Source organism: Balearica regulorum, chromosome 7 (genome assembly GCF_011004875.1).
Source record: "Balearica regulorum gibbericeps isolate bBalReg1 chromosome 7, bBalReg1.pri, whole genome shotgun sequence".
NCBI lineage: Eukaryota > Metazoa > Chordata > Aves > Gruiformes > Gruidae > Balearica > Balearica regulorum.
Window position 1 is genome coordinate 30,846,726 of NC_046190.1, and position 20,967 is coordinate 30,867,692.

General features: G+C 37.9%; 2 protein-coding genes across 5 annotated transcripts in view; one reads left to right on the forward strand and one right to left on the reverse strand.

Annotated features, from left to right (window-relative positions):
* WAPL (WAPL cohesin release factor) overlaps positions 1 to 20,967 on the forward strand; it is a 158,322-nt gene that overhangs the window by 4,520 nt on the left and 132,835 nt on the right. Inside the window, exon 2 of one of the 2 annotated variants that reach the window (XM_075758737.1) lies at positions 2,341 to 2,468. The gene's annotated coding sequence lies outside the window, so the exon portion shown is untranslated. Of the gene's footprint in view, positions 1 to 2,336; positions 2,469 to 20,967 lie in introns of those variants that run through there. The other variant, XM_075758736.1, reaches the window with a different exon arrangement.
* OPN4 (opsin 4) overlaps positions 2,814 to 20,967 on the reverse strand; it is a 32,106-nt gene continuing 13,952 nt past the window's right edge. For all 3 annotated transcript variants that reach the window (XM_075758765.1, XM_075758764.1, XM_075758762.1), the window contains exons 7-12: positions 20,771 to 20,935; positions 17,357 to 17,464; positions 16,030 to 16,210; positions 12,776 to 12,928; positions 12,175 to 12,243; positions 2,814 to 10,835 (exon numbers count right to left, since the gene is read on the reverse strand). In XM_075758765.1, the coding sequence (XP_075614880.1) occupies positions 10,644 to 10,835; positions 12,175 to 12,243; positions 12,776 to 12,928; positions 16,030 to 16,210; positions 17,357 to 17,464; positions 20,771 to 20,935 (868 nt within the window). In that variant the 3' untranslated portion in view covers positions 2,814 to 10,643. The remainder of the gene's footprint in view (positions 10,836 to 12,174; positions 12,244 to 12,775; positions 12,929 to 16,029; positions 16,211 to 17,356; positions 17,465 to 20,770; positions 20,936 to 20,967) is intronic.

Sequence of the window (20,967 nt, forward strand, 5' to 3'; positions counted from 1 at the left end):
CTTGGCTATTTAATAATGATTGAACCAAAGTCATCTCAGTTTTCATTTGCACTTTCTTCCATTCCTTTCTTAGTGTTTTTGGTTGTGTTGGGAATAAGGGAAGAACTGAACTCAAAGCAAGAAGGGCCATGTGAGGGAGTGTGCTAGCTGATTTAGCTTGATTCTCGCAAGTGGAAACTTTTTTTCTATTTGAAAGGTGTGTAGGAAGATTGTTTCTCAGTTGAGAGGAAGAAAAGTCAGGAATGTCTTGATGGTCAGACGCAAAACGTACAACTTACGTAAGACAGGAACTGACAAATTGGCTATGTCATTTGCACTTGCACAACGTTTTCATGCAGTAAGCAGAATGAAGAACTAGTAGAGAAAAGCACACCAAGTAAAAAAAATGTTCTTGACTACCTCCATTCAATCACAATAAGTAAAATAAACAATTTACTATGTAGCTTTATTGGCTATTTCAATAATAAAAAGTTTGTTTAGGGTCAGCCAAGCTTTCCAATTGAGTTTCAGTGGCCTAGGTGAGGACAAGTGGGATGCAAATTCAGGATCCTGTTATATGAGTAACCTGATTCAATTCCCGCATGTTTAGAGGAATGCATGAGTTAACAAGAACAGAACTCCCAGATGAACCAACAGGAATGCCTTATTCCATTTATCTTATTTTGTTCCTCAGCCCTTTCCTTTACAAGTTGGATATTAGTTGTAGAGGGACTGGTATGAAAGTTCTGATGAAATGTGTGCTCTGTGATGAGCTTTTTTCTTTTGATGAGATCTTGCAAATTGAGATCAAGTAAAATAACAGTAAAATTATAACTGAAATCAAATAATTCTGCTGGAACCAATGTTTCTTAAGTAGAACTGAGCCACTAGCTTTTGGAGGGAGGAAGTAGAGAATGACAGGTGCCTACAAGTTAGTCACATGTTGAAACAGAAACATTATCGTGTCCTCTTGACTTGTCAAATCAACAAATATTTTGAGTGTGATTTGCACTGAATACGTAATATCTGGGACTGTTGCATTAGTACTTAGGGTGGGACTTCCAAAGAGTTTCAGTTGCTGAAGTACAATTGAATATCCCTTGCACCAGTAGGATCCTTTTTCAAATCTGTCTCTAGTCATGAGAGATCCAAAACTGGGGAAGAAATACTAGTATTGTGAAAATCTTAAGCAAGTAGGGAACTGATCACTAAGACACAAAGTACTTAGTGGAGGATGTTGCTGTATTGCCATGGGACTTTTGTTTTAACATTTTTAACTGGCAAATTCAGAACTGATTTGAGATTCCTGTGAAGTGGTTTAACTGTCATGATTTTCTGTTCAGAGAATCTTCCTTAAAAAGTGGATGAGAAATTCCATCTCTCTGAAACCCAGTTTCCATCAGGATCCATCTCATGTAGCTGAAGCATTGTGCTTTAAATCCTTACTGGTGTCACGCCATTCCTACCTGTATGACTGTTCTGGTAGGGCTTGTAGCCCTGGCCATCTTTTGGCAAAACAAATGCACTGATCTTATCTCAAACCAAAATCCTAGGTTTCCCAGAGATGGCTTCCAATGATGTTGGACAGTCAGCTGAGTTATTTTGAAAACTCCTGCAGTAATTTTATTTCTAAAAGCTGGAATTCAGGCAGCTCACACTTTTGCCATGTTCATGACCTGAACTAATAAGCAATTGCCTTTGTGCTGTGACCCAGTAAAAATGGAGCAGGTTCAGCTGTGATGAGGATTCATTCTATTTCAGGGGACAGTACAATGAAGGGAAGCTGCCAAATGCAGCCCTCTACCACATGCTGTGGCCTCCTTAGCCCTGTCTCTGACGTCACTATGGTCTGGCTCCTACACAAGAAAAATCAATGAGGGTTGAGTCAGTGAAAGAAGCAAAGAGAAATCTGACCCAAGATGGTAGCTCTAAGTTCCTTTGCTGATAATGGCCTACAACAGGAAAGAGAAGAGACATATTTCGTATAAAGTTATTGTGGTTTGCAACACTTCAGGATTCCTTATCTTATCTACAGTCACTTTATTTTGATGCAGTGCTAATAGGTATCCTGAAATGTGTTTCTTTTTTGCTTCCTTTGCCTTTGGCCATCCTCTACTGTTAATAATTTGGGGTAAAGCAAGAATTAAAATGCATGTGATTTATTGAAATGGAGTTTCACATGATGTTTCATGGAGGTTTCATGGTTTTAATTTCTTCAACTGAAATAAATGGTCTCTACAGTGCCCAAAGAGAATAACTTTTACTGCATGAAACTTATTTCTTCATCTAACTGAACATAATGATCCAGGTGTGCTTTTTTCCAACACCAACACAAGATTGGTGTGTTTTTTTCTTTTTCAGAGGAATGATTTTCAGAAGCAATGTATGCAGTCAATATGACCAACTACTGAGCTGCCTGATGCTACTACCTCAACTCTGTCCTTCATCAGACTAAGTTCTCTTCTTACTTCACTGAGCAGCAGCAGAAAGTGAGTTTTAATTAGTGCATCTTGAAAACAGCAGTTCGAGTAAGATGTATCGATACACATTAAGGGGTCTGCTATGTGCTTCTGTCACTCAGAGACTTCAGCTGAGGACAGCAGCCTCAAAAGGATTCATATTTTTAAATAACAGTTGGAGGATTATTATAAACCCAGATTCCATCTGTTTATATGCTAAGGTGGAAGCATATGTGGTTTCTTTAAAAGCCAGGAGGGGCCTGTGTTTAGTCTATGCTGGCTTTGGCACCTGAGGGCATTGGGAACTGCTTGGAAAGGGGTACTAGAAGTGTGAACGAGTGAGAATAGGAGATGATGGTGACACTGCTGGGAGGGCTTGAAGGCTGGACTGCTCCAGGATTTTCTCTGGGGTGAGCGACAAGGAATGCTTGACCACAGGATTTGCCTGGTAGAAGGGAGCTGAGACCTGAGTTTACAGGCACTCAAGAGATAAGGGTTACAAAGAGAATTGAGGTGAGAAACATCTATTTCATGCCAGGTCCTTGGAAAGGGTAAGCAAAGGCCTGCACTCTGGCCCTGTCGATTAGCTAGCAAAGAGCTGATTGGTCATTCTGCTGGGACTAGGGAAAATGAGAAGAATCTCTAGGAGATGTGGACTGAGCTGAGTAGGCTCTCTGCTGTCTACACAACAGGATGAAGGTGAGCAGTGGCATTGGAAAAGAACTTCTAAATTCAGATCTGAAACTTTTGGTTAAAAAAGAAAATAACAATTTGTCTTGGTTTGTTTTAAACCTGTCTTATTTTCCTCTTTTTTTTTAAAGTGAATTTGCATAGCATGTCTAATATAGACAAATAAGGGGAGGTATATTACCCAAAAACATTGAGGTGTATTCTGTTCTCTAGTTATGTGTTTACAACTATGACCAGTCTAGTGTATATTAATACTACTAGCAGTCTGATGGAGAACTGATTTCCTTGAAGTCACAGCTCAGCACTGGGCAGTTACCTTAGAGAATCCAGCACTCTGTGATAATAGCCACATGCTCCAGGCACTAGAAATGCTTCTGTAAGTTTTTAAGAATATAGTCTTATTCTTTCCTTCATTCCTAACTTTTATGGCTGAGCCTCACTGTATTTTTAAAACTTGTTGGAGTTCAAATTTTGATGAATTGCCCTACTTTAAATCCTTTGACATTAATGGAGCAATTTTGTGCATGAAAGTAGAAGTTGGCCTTGAAAAGGGTAATTCATGTCTGGACAGGACAGAAACAACTATCTGATGTTCAGAGCAGGCCGCACTATGCAGTTTTCTCTGATTTTCATTCTAGGCAATATCCAGGGAAGGTTGTGAAAATCTTGTTGGTTTGATGTGTGAGGAGTGCTTCATCTTGTTACTGTTGCCCTTGTTTCCTGGATGACAGTGCTGGTCAATGACTGCCTTCTTCCATTGATGATTGTTGCCCTATTAATAAAGCAGAAAACCCTAAAAATGATTCTACTATCTGTTTGACTTTGCTGACTTCAAGGGACAAACCTTACCTATGAGACCTCAGCCCTCTTTCAAGGATCCCTCTCTTAAATCACCTCCTGTTAATTAGATACTTCTCCCCATAGATCTGTTTCAGCACCTTCTCCACAGATAGTTTTCCTTTTTGCTTACGTACCATAGAGCAAAATTTCATCCAGTGATTTTTAATATTCAGTTTCCTCAAGGGAATACATTATTACATATGGGGCTCCTTGATCTAAGAATGAACACAATTGCATGATACATATTTTCGTAACTTACATTTTACCATTAAAATGCTTGATTCTACTTCACTCATGTTACAAAGTAAAATATGCCTGTAAATGATGACTGAAGTCAGCTTGGTGGTCGTCTGTGAATTATTTCTGTTGAGTAACTCCTATTGAGAAAATAAATTACTATGCAACCCTTATCCACTTCAGTAACAATCTCTGACTTTCATATGTAATAGTATAGTTTAGACTTTTTGATAACTGTACAGTAAAGGAAGAAAATGTGAACAGTGGAAAAAAGAAATTATATTTCCAGTTCTGAATCCTGGAACAACCTGCAAAAGCTAGCTGAGAGTAGCTTCATGATGAAGAGCATATTATCTCTATTTTACAGGTAGAAGTACTGAGATATGAAAAGATTAAGTAATTTTGCCAAGGTCACACAGAAAACATGAAAAAAAACCCAAAAATAGAATCTTGAACTTCTGGTTCCAACTTTTGTGCATTTTCTCAGGATTGTTCTTCCTCCTCTTTGTAAGGTTTGCTATACCAAAGTACTACTTTCTACATCGAATCACAGTAAGCCTAATAACAATACAGTTTGCAGCCCAGCTCATCTATCAGTATTAACCTTGGCTTTAAAAATGTGAAACTTAGGAGATTTATTAATGTACAGTTCCATAGAGTTAGCAGCAAATACTAGAATGGAAAAATATTTTTTAAAGTTGGTAACTTTTAGCACTGACCTAACATACTCTTAACTCTTTCATTTCAGTGGTGTGTCCTGAGGGGCTGTGTAAATGTTTATGCACATGATTAATTTAGGCATCTGAAAAACTTTATAAAAATCAATTATACCAATCCAAAGGGTACATCTGCGCATATGTAATACATTTTTAAAGTACTGGGGCTTTTGAAGGAAGTGCTGTTAGATTAGAGGTACAGTCACTTTCTGTGTGACCCTTCAGGCATGGCACTGTGTGGAAGGGTATGGATTTTCCATGCTATTTTTCCAGTCAGTGGAAAATATGTAGCAATTGTAAGCATGCCTGTAATTGTCCCATGGCCTATTCAGGAAATGTCCTTTATGAAACCTTACATAGGAGAGCTTGTGCTATCCAATGACATAGTCTCAGATTTTTGTGTCTGTTTCTGAACCATCTCCTTGTACACATGTGGAAGTCACAGTGAAGTCTAAATGTTGAGGGAAATGAATAATGGCTTTCTTTTACATTGTGGGTGAAACCTGGTTCCCAAAAGTTCCCCTTAGCAAGTTTTTTGCATATGTGTCATGTTAATTTTTTTAGTGGCTGAAGGTAATTATTCATTACAAGGTACAATGCTGAAGTTGGAAGATAATACTAAGAGCAGATTTTTGTAGGGAGAAAAACAGAAATTCATATAATGCAACATGTACCGCAACTGCGCTATCATAAAATTTCCCATTACTAATGTAGGACATAACCATCTCCAGAATAAACTGTAATATTAGAAAATCACATACGACTCCATAAATGAAAACACCAAACAATAATGGGCTAAGAGGCCCATGATGAGCTTACTTTCATGTTATCTCTGTGTTTGATTGTGTGCTAAGACAGTTTAACCTGAGCTGCAGCTCACTCTGCAGCATACCTAAGGCTTGGCTCAAGCCTGATGAAGTTAAAAAGGGTGTTTCTACAAATTCTACTTCTCTTTCGAGTTATAGTCAGCATCAGAAGACCTACTTAGGTTGTTTTTACTGTGAATTTCTGTGCTTCTCAGTCATAGATCTGATGGATTATGACCGAGTGTGTATTGTAGTAGCCCAAATGAAAATGGGTCTTAAAAAGGTTCTCCCACATAAAGTCTCCTTGGCAAGGGTTGGTTGAAATTTTCCTGAAAATGATCAAAAAAGTTTTTGGTACTAAATCTGCATCAATACTGCTGTTTGTGTAAGTTTAAAAATAAAAAATAAAAAAACCCCAAAAACCCAAACCCTAGAAGGGTAGGGAAGAAAAGTTCCCTGTAAAGAGGATGAATCCCTTTCCATTCTTCCCAGCCACTGGTCCTACTATTTACCCGCAGTTTCAGGTGAATCTTAATCTTGAGAGCCAATTTCATTGCATAAAAGTGTTTTTAGGTAATATGCCAACCAACCACCATGAGGCCAGCTTTGTAGTCTAATATCACGAGATCTTGACATCTCTATACACAGTGAGGTGATATCAGTGTTTGGAAAATGTATTCGCATTTTCCTATGCTGACATGACTCTTACAGCATTTGCATTGCTCTGCGAGCCAGGTACATAGAATTCCTGTGCTGTGTCTCCAGCAGAACCTTGCTGCTGCCAGGACTGCTGTAACTAAAAGAAGTATTTTCCTACAAAAAAAAAATCTTCTTACTAATGTTTTTGCTTTATATTACACTGTTAAAGCTAGATTTGCTCTAGAGAAACTTTTCTGGCTTTATTAAGCTTACACTGATGATCTGCTCAGTCTACTGTCCTTAGAAGGGGTGTAAATAGGACAGCTTACAAATCTTGACAACTGTGAACTTTGCGTGAGTTTGAAAATGAGCATTTAGGCTGTAAATTTGATGAAGGTCTAGTAATCTTGTTCTACATGAAACGTTTAATGTATGGGATTGTGGCCCATGTCCAGGGTTGCTAGGAATGACAGTACTAATGATTTATTTGTTTTAAGACTGCTTTTACGTAAACCTATTTATAACATGGGACTTCTCACATTCCTATGACATTAACAACTGCAAGGCTACAAGTACAAGTGTTTGAACTCAGCTACCTGTTGCTCAGCCACTGAAATACTGCTGTATGATACTAACATTACTTTGCAGATAAGGGCCCTCTCAATATAGCCCTGTGGAAATAGTGGTTTCAGAAGCAGAGACAGATGCCCTGTCAGTTACTGAGATGGCAGTACTTTCACTGAAGTATCAGAGAAAGATGAGGGCCACATTGCAGCACTTCTTCGATTGGCCTAAGTAAAAAATGGCACCAGTCACACTGAGGAAAATGGGAACACATGGAAGTTACCCATGTTATGCCCTAAAGAGCTGTAGAAACACCCAAAAAGCATTGGAGGTGCCTTTGTTTTTTTCTGAATATCAAGCTTGCTGTTGGTTTTGTATATGACTTCAAGAAAAATACTCTTTACTACTCTGTCTTACCTGAGAATGTGTGAAAATTTACTTAATGTCACATGCTGTGATGACACTTTTTAGTTCAGTGGTGGATGCAAAACAGTTTCCAAAAGTATGGAAAATAAGGCTGTGACCTGCAAAACACAGGGACTAAAATCCCTGGCACTATGTGAAAATTGGAAAGATTGGCAACTTGTGACTGCTGCCATTTGCAGTACTTCAATCTTGACTTGCAACAGCCTTTTATTACACTGGTTCTTGGCACCTTCTTTGCAGGACCACCAATAGTGACCATTTGCTCAGCAGTTTTGCAGAATTGCTTGGATGATCAGACCAAGCATTTTCACTTGTGACCCGAGTCTGGATTTGAACTCGAGCCCATGGACGTGAAGAGCTTGTCTGTTAACTCACAACATCGCTTGCTATTGCCTTTGCCAGCAGACTGGTCTGTGAACAGCTGCTGTTGCACAAAAGGCCAAAGGGAAGAGCCTCAGTTTTGCCCTAGTCCTTTCACACCTCCCAAGTCACTGGAACATACCCAAGTGCATGGTAAAATACAGGTGGTCTCTCCAGTGCAGAACAGGCTGTACAGTTGACTTCAACTGAAACATGAATCATCGTCTCAGTCCTAAATTATTTTAATCCAATCAGTCATCTGTGTTAAAGGGTGTAAAGAGACAGCAAAGGGAAAGAATGGCTGCCAAGTAGAGGATACAGGACACAAATAAAGCTGCTAAGATGAGATGAAATATGAACTAATAATGATTTATTCCAAATGCCACTGGGGTTACAGTGTGAATCACTTGGAGAGATATTCAGGTGAAATGAATTTTGTAGGCTTTCCCCTGAAAGATTTTTATAGTCTCAGTAGAGGTGAAGGGAAGGCAAAGCTGTTAGTTACACAGGGAGTACACACAAGAGTTTTGAAGTGCTCCCAGACAAATTCTCCCTAATTAATATATGCTTTTCAAGCCTCTTCTAAGTAGATGAGCATGAACAGCTGTAGTTCTTTTTATAGATACAACCTAATCTCTAGTACATATTGGGGTTGAAGGATATAGAGAACAACATGCTGTGGATTCGTAAGGCTTTTCTAGCCATGGAAGTATTCTTTTTATATCGTCTAAAAGTGGAAGGGAATGCAGAAGAGAGCAGAATATAGTCTTCAAAATACTACTTGGGAACAAAATCATGACAGCAGCAAAGGGTCTATAATGACACATACCATGCACTTCTTATTTACACATGAAACAGCATGTGTGAGTTTTAACCTATTTTCTTCACAGGTTCAGCCTTTTGTGACCTGTATGAAATGGGCAGCATTTGCTAGCATTTCTTCCCAGTTTTCAGTAGAGTGAATGGCCTTCATAGGAAAGGATGGGAAGAATTACATGCTTCATGTTTTTAAATGATTTTAAAAGCCTAAGCAATAAGTCATAATAAAATTCCTTAGAATTGATGAATATCTTTGAACATACTTCCTGTTTGAAGATGATATGTTTTCTCCCTTCTTTCTCCTTATTGCTAGCTGTATATATTATCAGTTTAATACTGTCCTCTGCCTGGAGATAATATCCGGTTGTGGTAGGTGAAGGGAGGAACTGTAATAACTCCTTTCCATCTCTAATGGCTATGATTTTATTTACATAAAGACATCCTGGATTTTGAGCAGTTTGTTTCTTTTGGCATTTTATTACCAGCCTGAACGGCCACTTTTTCATGATCTAACACTTGGTTGCTGCAGAAGTCATTATCACCTCCATTTTTAGTTTTAATAACCTTCCATTTAATAAACCTCAGTTCAAAGTAAGTTTCCAAAAATTTGCTTCAAAACAACACCTCAAATCTTCTGGAACCCACCGATTACTTCCCCCCCCCCCCCAAAGGAATATGCTGGTTACATTTTTATTGATTTTATGGCTTTTTCTGGTGTGACATAAAGAAGACCTCATTTACTTAGGACAAAATGACTTGCTGGGTTCCCTCTATTATTGCAACCAAAGGGAGAACTACTGGAGGGCCCATGGGGAAGAACTGTTTCAGGAGCTCTTCGTGCCCTGTGCTTTTGGGTTCAGAAGGTATATATCCCCACTGTGGACTGACTATACCTCCTAATTCTTGTGATGTAGACTGCTAAAGATTGCAAATGAATTCTGTCCATTTATTCTCAAGTGCTAGAAGGAGCACCAGGGAAAAACAGAAAATCACTGTTTCATAGAACTCTTTTCCTTTCTTTTCAGGGGAAAAAAGTACAATCTAATCGATTTAGTCACTGTGAAAAAAAACCCCTGAACTATAAGGATGCTGCTGTTTAGAGAAGGGAAAAATTAAAAAGCTAAAGTGGGAGGTGGTGTGGATTCCACACATCTCTAGAACAACTATTTTTGGAGAACTAACCCATCTCGTCCCAAGGCTTACCTCAGAAAAGCACATCTAAAGGGAAACCACTGAGATATTAGAAGGCAGATGTATTGACTTACCCATAAGACATTTAAGTACAAACATTGCTTTGAAATCTGCATTCTTCTCATGAAACCTGCTAAAGGAAGGTTGGAAGGAGTTTCGTAATACTTTCCTATAGCTCTGGGGAAGTTATCTAAGAGTGGGTTAAACTGGTCTCTTAAGTGACTGTTGGAAAAAGAAGCTAAGTAGGGAAAGGACCATAGCCTCATCCTCAGTGTGATTCCTTTCTCTTTGCCCAAAATCTCAGATATTAAAATAAAGATCTGAGACTTCAAATTATTGCTCAAGTGCATTGCCTTTTGATTGGATTGCAGAAAATGAGGGAAAATGTGTCATTAATGAGAGAAGGGAACACTGACTGTGTGATTAAGTTTTCATTTGGTTGAGGAACTTCACACTAATGAAGAAACCATCTTCAGAAAGTAATGTATGTTTTCCCCCAAATCTCACAGCTTTAGCTCAGTAATAGGTTTGAAGTTAAACTACACTAAGTGAACAAAGGCCAGTTTTGAATCTCATACTACCCTTTCCTCTCAAGTTAATCCTAGGAGACTTGTAGGTAAGATCCATGTAGTGGCGGACTATACCTGAGCAGAGTAAAATCCAAGTGGAAGAAATTGTTTCATGAGCTGCATAAAGAAGAGATAATAAAATTACAGTGTGACTCAGATCAGGAAGTGAACCACTGAGGGAATTCTGATGCTGAAAAGCTTACTCCTCTTGCTTTTATCCTTGCTTGTCTTGTGTTGTGTCTTTGTAGGAACATTTCAGAACAATGTAGGAAGGTATTCTGGATTCAGCTGGTCCATACTTGTTCCAGAGGTATTGGCTAAGGTGACATTCTGGCTTGCACCACTCACTTAGCTGTTTGACTTCTTGTTCTGCTTGTGGCTGTTGATCTTAGGGTACAGGAAACCGGGATTGTATCCAGAAGGCAGGTCTGCTCCTTGGACATTGCTGTATGTTATTGTAATGCTGGGTATCTGGGCTGCAGATGGTCCGTGGTGAGACTCTCCTTTTCCTTGTCCAATACCATTCAGACTCTCACCTCTCTAAAGGATGCAAGAATTTAAAAGAAATGCAAAACACAAACATCTACAAGAAGATCAGGTTGCATCATCTATGAAAAAGTGGCATATATTTAGATAAGCCAATCCCCATGACTAACTCAAAACCAAACAAACGATGGAGGAAAAAGTAGATCTGAACATTTTTTGAATGTTTCATGAATAACTTAGTAGAAAAAAAACCTGTTAAACAAGTTAATGTACTAAAGCACAGACTTTGCATTTGCTACTTAAGAGCTGGTCTACTTTGATGAAAGACCAGGTTCATGACAGCGCATTTGGCTATGAACAAAAGTGCTGTGAATATGCTCAGTCTATAAATTCAATGAAGTAAGGAATCCCTCCATAAAGAGGAACTGTTTAGGTTCACTGGGGCAAGAGGTGTTGTAAAATGTAGTGATAACAGCATGGATAGTTTGAAGGCGGAAGCAAACTACAGAATGAAGTGAAAACAGGAATTGAGGGAAAGATCAATTACCATTTTTTGACAGTAATGATGTTAGCTGTCACTTGCACAGGACCAAAAAATGAGTGTGTTAAGATGAGGCTAGCAATAGCTCATAAGGATCACTACTGACAATAAAGAGATAAATTAAGATGTTTATGTTACGTTGGGGTTAATACTACAAGATAAAACTGGCTTGTTTTCACCTGTCAACTCTTTTTTCTTATTTCCCTGTCTGCCAAGAATTAAGGCAAGTTGACTCATTTGTGGCAGATGTCAAAAAATTTTATCGGTGTACTGTAGCTTTGTTACATGGAAGAAGAAACAGACACTAGTACAACCTCTTACTGAAGAGGTGATATAGCATGTTTCAAAAACTTATCTTGATTTCCTCCAAGTTGCATTTTTTAGATGTTCGGTAAGACCCAAAACAGTGAACATTAAATAGTTTATAATGTCACTTTATACAGCAGTACTTGCCACAAGACTATGGCTGTCTCAGAGGTACAGCCATTGGAATGGCTATCTCAGCTTACTGTACTGTGTATATTATTCATATAAAGATGGCATAAAATTAATGCTTCCGTGCTCCACTAAGGAAATCACAGACCTCATCAGGGGACCTTACTGAATTCAAGAAAATATTCAAGTTCCTTGAAGAAGTTGGACTTAAGGAGAATCCTGTAGTACATGTGATGTTCTGCTTAGTTTCAGCAGTTATCTACCCTGTGTGGTCATGTTTTCTATAGTCTGCTGGGAGTATCATGTGATTTTTGCATCTCAAAAAATAATTTAATTTGTGCTCAGAGACTGGGATTGTCATTAGGTTTTGTTCCCTCAGTTAGTTAGACCCATGCCAAATATTAAAATAATTCTTACAGTAGGTGTAGCAGTGTACTCTGTGACATTCAGTTCCACCATGGATAGGTCATCAGCATCTACAACTGTCTGAAAAATGAACACAGAGAAGAAAGACATAAATGACATATAGGTATGTTACAATATTTTACATATGTGAAATGCAACGTATAGGAAAAAGAAAAAAGGGGACAGAAGAGGACTGTCAGAAAAGTAATGATATGCTAAAGATAGCCTTGGTTTTTACCTCTTACTGTATGTGTTCATTTGGTAGCAAATGGTGAGCAACAGACAGATTGACCAAGTAATTTAGACAGTGAAATACAAGTATTACTGAACACACACTTAAAACCAAACACAAGACAACATACCATTCAGATGCTCAGTTCACTAAAAGAGCACTATTGCTTGTCAGAAATGCAACAAAGATTGCTGAATAATGAAGCAGGGTGGGAATAAAAAGCTGATGACCTTTTACAGCCTCTAAGTCATTACTCATTGTGTTAACTCATAGGTTATCCCCATCTTCTTGGCAGGAACCTTCACGATTAATTATGATAAAATTTGCGTATTTGTTAACCTACCAATTGTAAGAGAATTTAGATATTACACAGACTATTACCTTCTCACAAATCCCAGAATCGTGGCGCTTCAGTTTAGGTTTGGCTCTTACATCACTAGTTTGAGTTGTGTCTTTACACGTTTCATAGGAAATCTGTCTGCTAGCAAGTCTGGAGAACATACTGGGGGTATCAGTTTCTGTGTCAGTACAGCCCTAAAATAAATACAGCAAAAACAATCACACTAGATTCCTTAGACTGCTCTCCAATTTGCCCCATGAGAATCAGTTTTACCTAGACAGAAATTGTAAAAGAGACAGACATTGTATAAAAGATATTTCACAAAAAGTTAGGCCATGTATGACTTCATAAAATCTTTGCTTAGAAGAGGTACAAACAAAACTATCAAATCTGTTGAGTCTAAAATTTGTCCTACTTTTTTTTTTTCTGTCCACAGGATGCAGTGCAAAGTTTCAAACAAAATAGTGTTTTGTTATAGTCTATTGTTGAAACTTCTCTGATGCACTTCGTAGCTCTGAGGACACAGCATTTCCATAGTAGTACCCAATTAGGTAGCACAGATGTTTGGAGCAATTAGGGCCAAAGTTTCCAAAGTGGCTTGGGTGGAAGCAAAAATAAATAGAAGGAAATGTCTGGGGACTGCAGAATTACTACTTTAGAAACATTTTATTCCATGAAGGAGCCCTGATTTTATAAACTTTTTTCCAATTCATGGGAAAACAAAAAAATAAAAAGACAAAAAACCCCAACCCACCAGAATTTCCTGGAAGTCATAAATTCTGTTCTTTTTCCTCTCTCTGTCAGCCTTTTCACTACAATGAGGAAGAATCACAGAATTCCATAAATCATAATAAAAGAATGAAACAGCTACTGGGGTTGTGATGAGCAGCTCATGGCAAAACAGCTTTAAAATGGGGGAACATAACAGTGCGATGTACTTTCTTAAATTTATTCATGCAGCAAGGGATTTTCTTAAGCAATCTATGTTCTTTGGATGTAGCTTCCATCAGATGAGAGTACACAATTGCTTGAAAATACTCAAAGCAATTATTGATACTTTCAATATTTGATACTTTCAATATTTGATACTTTCAATTATTGATACTTTGATAAACTTTCCCCAGGGTAGAAAACAAAAATAAGAGGTGTAGAAAAACATGAACTTTGATGGAACTGGAGAAATTGGTCTGATGAATCTGTTACTATTAAGAGAGAATCCCAATTAGTGATACCATACGAGAATTTTAATTCATAATAGATTGATTGCTCTAAGGAGGGTCAGGATCATTTTTTCTGTGTAACTGTGGGGAAGGATAAGGGGAACACAGAAGAAGGGGAAACAAAAATTCATTTAATTTGGAACAGTGACAATCGAGACTGTATTTTCATAAGCAGCTTTCTAACTATTGGGGAAGAAATGATGAAGATGAGTCTACAGGGTGAAGTGTCTCCAGACTGAAATGTCTCCATGGAAGTTTTTTTAGAAGAGTGTAATAAAATATCCAGGAGGACAATCTAAACATATGTTTTCCTGCTGAAGCACAAGAGGTTGGGGTAGACTATTTCCTGGATCCTTTTCTGTCCTGTTAAACTGTCTTTATCGCAACCTACAAGTTTTACCTTTTTCTTTTCAATTCTCTCCCCCATCCCACTGGGGGAGGGGAGCAAACGGCTGCGTGGTTGTTTTAGCTGCCTGCTGGATTAAGCCACGACAAGCACTTACAGTCCCATTTGATTGAATTTTAAAAAGGAAGCAACTTTATTTTCTGAGTATCAGTTCTGGGGCTTGGCTCCTTTTTGTTGCAAAAAACTGACTGGAAATTTTCTTTAGTATTTTCCAAGGTGCAGAATATATTTGCTTCCACAGGAGTACAAAAAAATTGCGTAAGCATAATTTATCGGCTTACAGTTTGATGACTGGCCTTGACATAAAATACATGGCAGCATATGTACTGCTTTTTTGCATTGTGAGTATATGTCTAGAAATCTTAGAGCGTAATTGAGCCACATATGGTGCAAAAAAACCCCAAATAAATTATTAGCGAGCATCAAAGCAATTTTGTTTGTTTGTTTGTTTTAAACTTGAGCCCTTCTTTCTGCTCTGTACTTCAGCTAAACTGATATTACTTATTAATAAATCAGAGTATTCTAAGGGCAAATCAAATAGTTAAGGGAACATGTATTCTTGTCAGAAAATCTTGACTCTATCACTGTTCTGAACAAGATCCAGAACTTACTGAAGGCTCATAGAAAATTCCGGACTGAAGCATGCCAATTGCTTGGAATTCTTTAGGTAATTTTTGCTCTCCCTTCCACTGTTTCACATCGACTATTAAGAGTTGCTTTCTTAAGCAAAAAGAATTGTTGAATTGTTTGTATGGTTACCCTTCCCCAGCACTGATAGGAGTACAAGAACACACAGTGTTACTGAAGGAATCTGTTGTTTTTTTTAAGAATCAGGATTCACAATCTAAGAGATGCAATATAAAAATGTTCCTTTTTTATTAGCCAGTTCTAAAACTTTCCACCTGAATGGTCGCTACTAGCCAGAAGAATTTAATTTTGATTAGACTGAGAAGTCAAAAGAATATAGAGTACAAAGAAATTGAAAGTTCACTCTTAAAAACAACTGTCAGAATTCAGCACTTGGCTGGATTAGATACAATTATTAACTTGACTATAAAAAAGAATCACCAAGAAAGTTAATGGCTTTTCATATATTTGGAAATTTAATTTAAAACAATTACAATGAACTAACTAATGTGCTTAGCTAGTTAGTCATGTAACTTTGGGTTGCAAGAGAGAGCCTAAGATGCCAAATATTTGCCGTTTCCAGCTGCTGTGCAAAACATTTGATTTCACTTTGACTGGCAGAAGCAAGCTGTTGAGGTCTTCTGTGGGAATGATTCTGTAATGGATTTACTGATTTGTCTAAATCTGATGATTAATATGTTTCGAAACACAGCCCACTTCACTTTCAGAAAGCATTATCTGTTTCATTACAACCTTGACTCTGACTCTAAGCTTCCCTTACTTTCTGAAATACCTGTTGTTCCATCTTTCCACTCTTCCTTCAGTGTCACAAACCATCAAGAATACAGAGAAAGATCTACATTCTGCTTTTACACTTCAGCCTTCTGTCTTTTATTTCACTTTGTCCCTCTACTTTGTTTGGAGCTTTTTTAATGAGCACCATAATGCATTTAATCTAAAGAATTTACCACTCTGAAGGACTCTATATGAAAATGAATTACTTTTCAATTAAAAATGGATGTATGGGAAGTGTCTCCCTTACTGATTCACTGTCAGAGAGAGAAGACAGTCGCCTTTTTCCTTTCTGTGGCCCACTTAGCTCAGAAGACTGGCTGGTTACCGTTGCTCGTCTGGAGGAGGGATAAATGCTGAAAGACTGTGAGTCTTTAGGAGAAACCCTCAGCAGGGATCCAAGGCAAGGAACATATGTTGCAATGGCTGTTCTAATGGATGAGAGGTAGAACCAGTCAGATTTTTTCTGTTAGCATAAAAATTCAGTCAACATAAACAATGCATTTATTCAGAGAGATGAACTAATGCTGCATGGACTGGAAAATTACTGGGTACAAAGAGTTTTCCAGACATCCAATATCTCATATACAGTCACCCTGCAAGATCACTTATTCACAGTGTTCTGCAGAACTCAAATTTATTGCTTGGCAGGGATAAAGGCATTAAAGTATAACTCTTCGAACTGAAGGGAGCTATTAAAATGATGTTTTATCTGCTTTCAGCTTAATCAGGACAAAAATAAAATTCTGTCCCTTTAAACTGAACCTCGCAGAAGTACCACATAATGAATTGTTTTAATCTTCCCTTAAGCAGCTATTCTAGCTTCCTCTTACAGATCTGTTTGCTAGCTATCTCTAGAGTTGTACAAAATGTGCAGTTGTATTACAGTATTTCTTTCCTCATATGCAGTGTAAGGGAACTCTTTTGCCTAGCTTTCCTCTTCCTCCCAGCCTTCCCCACTTAGATGTTCATGCCCACCTCTTCTCTATCCAGTTCCCCAGTAGGTCTTTGTAAAGGGTGAAACAGCAACATATATATGGCTTTGCTGCCATCCATCAGATCTCACAGCCTGTATCTGAACTTGATATGTTAATGACCCTAGACGTTACAACTCTGAAGAAATAACTATCTGAAATATTAAAGCTTGAAAGGTGGGGAGGATGCACAAAACAGGGAAGAGGTAGATCGATGTACTGAATTGCATCTCTCACTGGCCTGGTTAATTTAACAAACCATTTGCAACACTGAAAAATGCCCACATCTCTCATTAAGGTAGTTAGAAAAATTACGGTGTTTTCCTTTGAGGTGGGAAGTTCTCTATCTTTTATCATGTAATCTGTAAGTACAGATCAGTATCCATAAACATCTCTAACTCCCATCTGTGTAGTAATTTGTTCCAAGTACAAATTCCACTGATATTTATATGGCATTGGGAAGTTTTCTTGGGGAGGGCGAGGCTGTCTTGCAAAGGTAAAATAAGCAGGTGAAGCAGAGTTCAGGTACTAGTCCTAAGAGTGACAAAGTTACTGTCTGATTTCCTTTGCTATATTAAACATAGCTTATAAGAGTGAACTTACCTGTATTTGGGGTGTGTGATAGCATAAATGATGGGGTTATGGATGACAGAAGCTTTGGCAATCACAGCTGGTATGGAGTTCATGAAGGGTGTTAGGACGTGGGAATACCTGAAGTAATGCAAAAGCATTATAAATTTAGTATTTTCTACGTAGTCTATGCAGTTATACACTGACAAGACAATGCTTTATTAGTGCTCCAGAGAGAGTAAAAGGGGGAGTTCTGTACCCAAACAGTGAGAAATCAAATTTTATATCCTTTGCTTGTAAAGATCAACACCAGCCTAACTGCATTTCTGAGAAACATGATTTTCTTGGGACTTCTCTTGCAGCACTTCACTGCTATGCTCAGGATGGTGGTAATTCCCATGTTGTTTACCTTAGGGACAAAGTCAGCCTTCAATAAGTGAATGTACATTCATCAGAGTATCTATGTGTTCCAAACTCAGCAGATATACTTGCTGAGTAATATGTCACTAAATAGGTGTGCAGAATGAGGCATTATAGGGAAAGATAACTAATAAATCTATTTTCCTATTCAAACTTTATTTTTGGCCTGATCTGAACTAAAAAGTGAAGGGGAAGTGTTTTCAGATGTCGTATGTTAACCTCATGTGTTACTATGACCATGCATATATGCAGGTGATGTGACTCTAAAGGATAAAAGAATTTTGATTGATGTCTATTGGCCATGATGGTATCAGCCAGTTAATTTTTGAAGATAGCTTGAAGTAGCCCACAAGGTCTTGGTCAGAAGAAAGTCAAGAGAACAGCTCAGACCAAAATAACAATAACACTTCATAGGCAGTTCCTGCCAGGCAAATTCTCCATAGACCTGCTTAGAGACTATGAAGACCTCTTCTTGCATTGGCAGAAAGAATTCTAAGTGAAATGGCCCAGTAAGTCAGTCTTTCCTCCCAAGGATAACATCCTTTCTTTATTACTGCTCTTCTTCCTGAGAAGGCAGCCTAAGCTCCATCTTTCAGGTAGCCTTGTATTCCTATAATATTATGGGAGAAAACAGGTTTTCCTCTCAATCCTCCCTCAGAAGAAAGTCTCTCTCATGACTGCTGCAAACAAACAACGAAGAGGTGGCATAAGGAGGTGGCAGCTCATCTTCCTGGTGAAGGAATTTTTCATCATACTATGGGAATATTTATGTTCTGTGATGAGGTGGAAATAGTTTGCCAATGGTAATACAGGAATCATTTTGTCAGCTGCCTGAATGTTGAGATGCCATTTCACCTCTAATTTAAGGCTTTTCTCTGTAAGCATGTTCTCCATATACAATTTTAAACATGGTTTCTCCTAATCATACTTATAAAGCATTGGTTAGAGGTGTAAATCTTCACGAAGTCTGGAGAACACACAACAATATGACCTTGCTGGAATGGAGTTTCTGACCCTGAGATGAGAGGGTGCTTTGGTAAGACTGATGGAAAGTTTAGCTAACAGAAACAAAAAGTGACAAAGGCTTTTGTTTAAGCTAACCATCCCCAGAAAATATAACCTGTAGACCAACAATATTAGTGAGAATGATGGTGTGCTAGCTCAGTATTCCTCATCCAAAATATTTTCTAAAGGAATTAAGGTTCTTCCTTAATTTTGTGTATGTTGTTGCTCTGTCAGATGAGTTGTCTTTAGTCCAAGACTATAGCCACAGACTCTGTCTGCCTCCTATATATGGAATGCAATGATTTTATCTGAGATCATTGTTAATAAAAGTCCACAGAAGGCCTCCAGGCTTGGTCTATTAATCTCTGAAAAATCCCAGAAGGATTGCCTAAAAGGCGTAGTTCAGAAATGGGAAAAAAGCTGAATAAAGCTATGTTGCTCACCAGATGTCTTCATGAGCAAAATTTGCAAATGCTCATTTGTCACATACTGTAGAGTTATAAAATTTTGCATTTGTTCAGATTTTTGTTAATGTGAGACACGGGCTAGAAGTCAAGTTCAGCAGGCACTTGATCATCCTAAAGTAGATGCTGAATTGTATGGGACAGCCTGACAGTTCTACATAGCTAAAATGCTTAGCTTAAAGCATCTTCTAATTTTGGATTTTTTGGGGGTTTTGGGTTTTTTTGTTTTGTTTTTGGTTTTGAGGTATCCTAGAGCAAGTAGTGCTGCAAGCTAGCTGTGCTGCATTTCTTTGTCTTCTTGTTCTTCCTCTGTCTCTAGCTGGTCACATATCATCACCAGTGGTGGGTGCCCAATACCTAAGTCCCCCTGTGACAGGAAACAGGAGACTTGGACACATCCTAAGGATTTGTGTTTCTGGGTGAGGAAACTGTTTACTTTATGGAGAAAATGTTTGCTGCTGCTTGGAATTGCCCCTGTGGATACAAAGGGAAAGAATCTTCTTCTCTTAGCATTTTTTCTTCTTAACCATAAGATTTTAGAACTGCTGTGTTTAGGAAGTTGCCTTCCTATGTTATGTTTGAGAAGAGGCCTTGCAGTGGCCTCTTCCTTAAGTGTGCAACAAAAATCACCCCTGCCTCCCAAAATGCTCCATCACAAGTAAATTTATCCTCTGTGTCAATTTTGGGAAAACCTACTTTTTATTTCTGGCCTAAAAAATACAAATATAAATGTTTTGTACTGACGTAGAAGTCTTCCACTTAAGGATTTGTAGTTGACAAGGCTTTCTAAAGGAGATAGTTACACCCATTTTACAAAGGCTAAACTGAAGCACAGGAAAATTCACATGTTAACATGGGAGAAATATCCACATAAAGCCAACGCATCCACGGTCCCAATCTGTTACTTGTACCTGGATTGTATCTACTATAGTCTGATGTCAAGCTATGTATAGATATATTAATAGTATCATGCTTTTGTTGAATTATTGTATAAAATGTTGATAATTAAATAGATGAAGAACATGCTTAGATTATTTATATTTAGGATCTTTTATATCCAGCTCCCCAATGCATGTATGTACTAATTTTGAACTTGGTTATACATGTAAGGAATTTCAGCAGTTTGATGTAACACAAGAAAATGAATAAACTTTTGTAAGTAAAAGAAATGGACAAAGAAAAGAGAATCAACCACTAGGTGGATCTATTTGGTGCTATAATTGGCATTTTGGTGTTAAATAAAGTTCAGATAGTTCAAATATCCTAACATAAAGAATCTGCATTCAGAAATCATCAGCACAGTAATGTTATGTTGCCAGTAATAACCTTCCTGTTTTCCTTTTTTTTTTTGTTTTACTTTTTTTTTTAAAAGTCAAACTAAGAAAAAATCAGAGGCAGCGTGTGCCCCATTTGTTAAATGTCACTCCTAAATATGTGAATGTTTTGGATGCACTTCAGGCATTAAACTTGACAAGTAGCTTTGACTTTCATCTGTCTTTTACCATTTCACACCTTTTGCTTTCACTGAATATTCCTTTGCTGATACATTCATAATTACCCAGCAAAAGCTACCAGAGCAACAACAGAGTATGGTGACCAGGAAATGACGTAAAGCAAGATGACAATCAGTGCAATTTTGGCCATCTTCCACTCATTTTTCATCCTCTGATACTGTTTCTGGAACTCTTTATTTCCATGTTTGCATCCAAATGTCTGAATAGACCTAGGGGAACAACAGCAGCAAAAAGAGGTAGG